At 46.5% G+C, this 6,000-nt stretch overlaps 1 protein-coding gene across 4 annotated transcripts in view; it reads right to left on the bottom strand.

Annotated features, from left to right (window-relative positions):
* Positions 1-1,146: 1,146 nt before the first annotated feature.
* The window catches only part of dynlt2b (dynein light chain Tctex-type 2B), a 73,203-nt gene continuing 68,349 nt past the window's right edge, over positions 1,147-6,000 (bottom strand). Inside the window, exon 5 of one of the 4 annotated variants that reach the window (XM_085989708.1) lies at positions 1,147-1,609. In XM_085989708.1, coding sequence (XP_085845834.1) covers positions 1,556-1,609 — 54 coding nt within the window. In that variant the 3' untranslated portion in view covers positions 1,147-1,555. The other 3 variants (XM_085989707.1, XM_085989706.1, XM_085989709.1) reach the window with 3 other exon arrangements.

The following is a 6,000-nucleotide window of genomic DNA, read 5'->3' as shown; positions in this document are numbered from 1 at the left end:
TGCACACAGTACTCCAGGTGTGGTCTCACCAAGGCCCTGTATAACTGTAGTAAGACATCCTTGCTCCTGTACTCAAATCCTCTTGCAATGAAGGCCAACATACCATTTGCCTCCCTAACTGCTTGCTGCACCTGCATGTTTGCTTTCAGTGACTGGTGTACAAGGACACCCAGGTCCCTTTGTACATCAGCATTTCCCAATCTATCACCATTTAAATAATACGCTACCTTTCTGTTTTTCCTACTGAAGTGGATAACTTCACATTTATCCACGTTATACTGCATCTGCCATGTATTTGCCCACTCACTCAACTTGTCTAAATCGCCTTGAAGCCTCTTTGCATCCTCCTCACAACTCACAATCCCACCTAGTTTCGTGTCGTCAGCAAACTTGGAAATATTACATTTGGTTCCCTCGTCCAAATCATTGATATATATTGTGAATAGCTGGGGCCCAAGCACTGATCCCTGCGGTACCCCACTAGTCACCGCCTGCCACCCTGAAAAAGACCCATTTATTCCTACTCTCTGTTTCCTGTCTGTTAACCAATTTTCAATCCATGCCAGTATATTACCCCCAATCCCATGTGCTTTAATTTTACACACTAACCTCTTATGTGGGACTTTATCAAAGGCCTTCTGAAAATCCAAATACACCACATCCACTGGCTCTCCCTTATCTATTCTACCAGTTACATCCTCAAAAAACTTCAGTAGGTTTGTCAAACACGATTTCCCTTTCATAAATCCATGTTGACTTTGTCTAATCCCATTGATATTTTCTAAGTGGCCTGTTATCACATCCTTTATAATAGACTCTAGCATGCACACAGGCTCCTCATCCTATTCTGCGTATGACATAGAATGTGCAGCACAGGAACAGGCCATTCGGCCCAACTGGTCTGATCTGGTATTTATGCTCCACACGAGTTTCCTCCCACTGCTCTTCATCTCACCCCATCAGCATAACCGTCTAGTCATTTCTCCCTCATGTGTTTATCCAGCTTCCCCTTCAATGCATCTCTGCTATTCGCCTCCACCACTCCCTGTGGTAGCGAGTTCCACACTCTCAGCACATTCTGGGTAAAGAAGTTTCTCCAGCATCCCATATTGGATTTACTAGTGACTCACTGCAAGCTCACAAGTTTACAATGAGAAAAGGACACTTGCTCCGTCAAACCTGCTCCTTCCACAGTCCATGTGTGCCTCTTCAAGCATGCGCTCCCCCTTACCCCAGATCTCTATAATCACTTCCTAACTTCACGTGAATCAAGCAGATCTATTAACGGGGGTGAATTTGGTTTTCAGCGGTGCCTTTGCCTCCACTCGCAATCCTGTGGCTTAAAGGGTTAAATTATGACGACTACTTGCATAAATTTAAGTTTGTATTCCCTTGAGTTCAGAAGGTTGAGGAGTGATCTAAAGCGATGTGCCAATCTGGTGACATCTGCACCGTGGCCCTTCCCTGGCCAATATATCCTTCCGGAAGTGCGTTGCCCAGATGTGAACGCAGTGCTGCGGATGTGGTCTGACCAAGGCTCTGTCCAGTCGAAGCATCATGTCCTCGCTGTTGAATTCCAAAACGAACAAGGTGTTCCTGATTTTCTTCCCTCATTAAACAGAAACAGAGTTAAGGCAATTTATTTTTTGTGGAAGCAGTGGATTAAAAAAGGGCAGATTTTCCCTGGGTGCTTGCTGACCCATCTCACACACACACACACAAATAGTCTGGGTGTGCACCAATGTCCCAACTAAGCTGTGCGCGTGCGTGGTCGCGCAGTACTCTGCAAGGTCCCGCACAGGCCGCTCACGAGCTTCTCCATTTGAAATACCGCACACGCGCAGAAATTAAAAGGGCCCGCGCATTGAAATAAACAGGCCACACACAACAAAGCACAGCTTAGAGGGAACAGTGATGTGTACCCTCTATCATACCTGGCACTGGATGAGAGTTTCCAGTTCTGAAGAGGCGGCGACAGCCAGAATTGTTAACCTGTCTCTTGTTTTTCTGGATGCTGACAAGACAGGCTGCATATTTTCCAGCATTCTCTGTACAAACTTTGTGCAGAGAATATAATATGATCAGGGACAACAATTTGAACCGTATATTTCTTTATTCGTGGTACGAGCTATTACATTATGCAACGTTTTACTATAAAGCCTATTGTACATATTCTTGAACATATTTACATAAGAAAGACATTGAATGACAGCACTGGCTCCAGTGAGGTCCCTGAAGTCTGCTAATAGTAGTAACAGCCAAAGGCAGCAGCGACACAGAACAGGCTGTCCTGAAAGCAGACAAACCAAATTAATACTAGTAATGGGGCACGTTAAATAGTCAACATACAGTCATTGCTATCACTCTACAAGATGTTAGGTCAGACTCGAGCCCATAATCCAGGCCGACGTTCCCCGTGCAGTACTGAGGGAGTGCTGCACTGTCAGAGGTGCCGTCTTTACATTAAACCGAGGCCCCGTCTGCCCTCTCGGGTGGATGTAAAACATCCCACGGCCACGATTTCGAAGAGGAGCAGGGGGGAGTTCTCCCCGGTGTCCTGGCAAATATTTATCCCTCAACCAACACCTAAAAACAGATTATCCAGTCATTATCACATTGCTGTTTGTGGGAGCTTGCTGTGCATAAATTGGCTGCCGCATTTCCCACATTACAGCAGTGACACTTCAAAAAGTGTTTCATTGGCTGTAAAGCGCTTTGGGACGTCCAGAGGTTGTGAAAGGCGCTATATAAATGCAAGTCCTTTCTTTCATTCATCCGGGACAGTGTGTGTAGTTCTGGGAGCCTTGCCACAGGATGGAAAACTGATGATTGTAGGTATTGAGAATTTCCGCTCTGAGGAACGGTTAAGGAAATTGGAGTTGCGTTCTTTTTTGGGGGAAAGATTTCAAGGTGACAGAATGGAAGTTCCAAGATTATGGAGGGAATTGACAAAGTTGCTCGCAAGGTAAAAATGAGAAGGTTCGAAGTGAGGTAGGAAGTCAGGGAGGTGATTGAGTTATGGAATAAGTTACCAGGGAAGGACACTGAAGCTGACTGTGTAAATGGGATGAAGAGACAAATGAGACGTGTTTCTAGAGAGAAAGGATTGATCTATATGGTGAGAAAGTGGGTAGTGGGGTTATCATAAAGCTGATGGGCTTCGAGTCTAATGGCTTTTTCCTGTTCCTTCACTTATGCCTTTACCTCACTTCCTCTTTCACTTCCTTTTCTTTCTCTCTCCTCCATCATTCTCTCTCTCCTCCTTCACATCCGTCTTTCTTTCTCCCCTTCAGTTTGGGGTGTCTCCTTTACATCTGCCTCACTCCTTCGCATCCGTCTCACTCCTTCGCATCCGTCTCACTCCTTCGCATCCGTCTCACTCCTTCGCATCCGTCTCACTCCTTCGCATCCGTCTCACTCCTTCGCATCCGTCTCACTCCTTCGCATCCGTCTCACTCCTTCGCATCCGTCTCACTCCTTCGCATCCGTCTCACTCCTCCATCGCATCCGTCTCACTCCTCCATCGCATCCGTCTCACTCCTCCATCGCATCCGTCTCACTCCTCCATCGCATCCGTCTCACTCCTCCATCGCATCCGTCTCACTCCTCCATCGCATCCGTCTCACTCCTTCACATCCGTCTCACTCCTTCACATCCGTCTCACTCCTTCACATCCGTCTCACACTCTCTCCAAATCCATCTTTCTCCTCCTCCTCCACTTTATCTCAAAAGTGGATCAAAAGCTTGGTTATTAAGGTAGGTTTTAAGGAGTGTCTTAAAAGAGGAGGTGGAGGTGCTTAGGGAGGGATTTCCAGGCTTAGGGCCCAGCTGAAGGCACATAAGACAAAAGGAGCAGGAGAAGGTCATTTGGCCCCTCGAGCCTGTTCCGCCATTCAATAAGGTCATGGCTGAACTGATCTTGGCCTCAACTCCACTTCCCTGCCCGCTCCCCATAACCCTCGAGTCCCCGACCATTCAAAAAATCTCTCTATCTCCACCTTGAATATATTCAATGACTGAGCCTCCACAGCTCTCGGGGGGGGAAGAGAATTCCAAAGATTCACGACCCTCAGAGAAGAAATTCCTCCTCATTTCCGATTTAAAAGGGTGCCCCCTTATTCTGATATTATGCCCCCTAGTTCTAGATTCCCCCACGAGGGGAAACATCCTCTCTGCATCTACCCTGTCGAGCCCCTTCAGAATCTTATATGTTTCAATAAGATCCCCTCCCATTCTTCTAAACTCCAGTGAGTGTTGGCCCAACCTGCTCAACCTTTCTTCATTTTTGGAATCAACCTCGTGAACCTTCTCTGAACTGCCTCCAATGCAAGTATATCCTTCCTTAAATAAGGAGACCAAAACTGTACGCAGTACTCCAGGTGTGGTCTCACCAACACCCTGTACAGTTGTAACAGGACTTCCCTACTTTTATACTCCATTCCCTTTGCAATAAAGACCAACATCCCATTTGCCTTCCTAATTACTTGCTGTAACTGCATGTTAACTTTCTGTGATTCATGTACAAGGACCCCCAGATCCCTCTGTACCTCAGCATTTTGTAATCTCTCTCCATTTAAATAATAATTTGCTTTTTTATTTTTCCTAACAAAGTAGATAACCTCACATTTTCCCACATTAAACTCCATCTGCCAGATTTCTGCCCACTCACTTAGCCTATCTGTATCCCTTTGGAGATTCTTTGCGTCCTCCACACAATTTGCTTTCCCACCTATCTTTGTATCATCAGCAAATTTGGCTACATTACACTCGGTCCCTTCATCCAAGTCATTAATATAGATTGTAAATAGTTGAGGCCCCAGCACTGATCCCTGCGGCACCCCACTAGTTACAGTTTGCCAACCTGAAAATTACCCATTTATCGTTCCACCATTGGCACGGCCGCCAGGAAATCAGGCATGCGCAAGAGGCCAGAATTGGAGGATTGCAGAGATCTCAGAGGGTTGTGGGGCTAGAGGAGGTTACAGCGATAGGGAGGGATGAGGCCGTGGAGGGATTTGAACACAAGGATGAGAATTTTAAAATTGAGGAAGAACGTGTAAGACAGTGTAGTTACAGCCTAGGAAAAACGAGAGAGGAGAATTGAGAGAAGCACTGACAGCAGTAGTATCAGCAAAAGAGAGTCAAGAATGTAGAGAATTTGGAAGCTAGAGGTGACAGAAGGATCAGCCATTAGTACTAACACTCCTGCATAATTGATACTTTGGAGACAGGCACGAGCATCACAGGACTCACAGGTGTAATTACTCTGATCTGGAGTTGATGACATACTCTGTTGGGACCAGTAACAGACAGACAGACTAAACCAGTAACGTTTAGTTCCAGTCCAACAGCGCTGGAGGTTCCGTTAAGCATTATGTTGTTGCTTCCTTCATTTGATTACAGCACTAAAGAGCTGGCGAGCTGGGCACCGAGCTGGCTGATTCAGATTGTTCCTGCCCCTCACTTCATCGCCCCTGGGCGAGGGGAGGGAAACCATCTGAGAAAGGTCTTGCTCCTGATCATTATCCAGTAATCACTCCCGGAAGCGTGCGGACGTCAGCGCGAGAGTGGGATGGGGTCCGGCTGCGATGCCCCTCATGGTCGGCAAGTCTGTCAACATTCACTGTCCACGGTCATACGTGAAGTTGTACGGTGATGTTGTGGTTACGTTACTGGACTGGTAATCCAGAGAACGCAAGTTCCAATCCCACCAACATTATAGGCTAATCGATAAGAGATTGATTGCTGTGACTAGTCAACAACTCCATTATTGTTGTATCATGCGACTACCAGGGTATGGTAGGTGGTGAACTGGATGGACCTTGGTCTTATTTGTCCAGCAATTCCTACATGCCTAAGTTTGGGCACCGGTGGGATCTCAAAAACAGTCAGCATCTTCAGGAGAGGGGAGCGCGAGCGGAAATTTAAAAAAAAAACATTCTGTTGACCCACTAAAGGGAAGCAGTGGGGAAATAATTCTCGGTCTAGAGATCGTTCCCT

Source organism: Somniosus microcephalus, chromosome 6, assembly GCF_052327205.1.
Source record: "Somniosus microcephalus isolate GS21.2 chromosome 6, FLI_Smic_1.0, whole genome shotgun sequence".
Taxonomy (NCBI): Eukaryota; Metazoa; Chordata; class Chondrichthyes; order Squaliformes; family Somniosidae; genus Somniosus; species Somniosus microcephalus.
The sequence above is the reverse complement of the archived record's forward strand: the minus strand, read 5'-3'. Positions and strand labels throughout refer to the sequence as shown.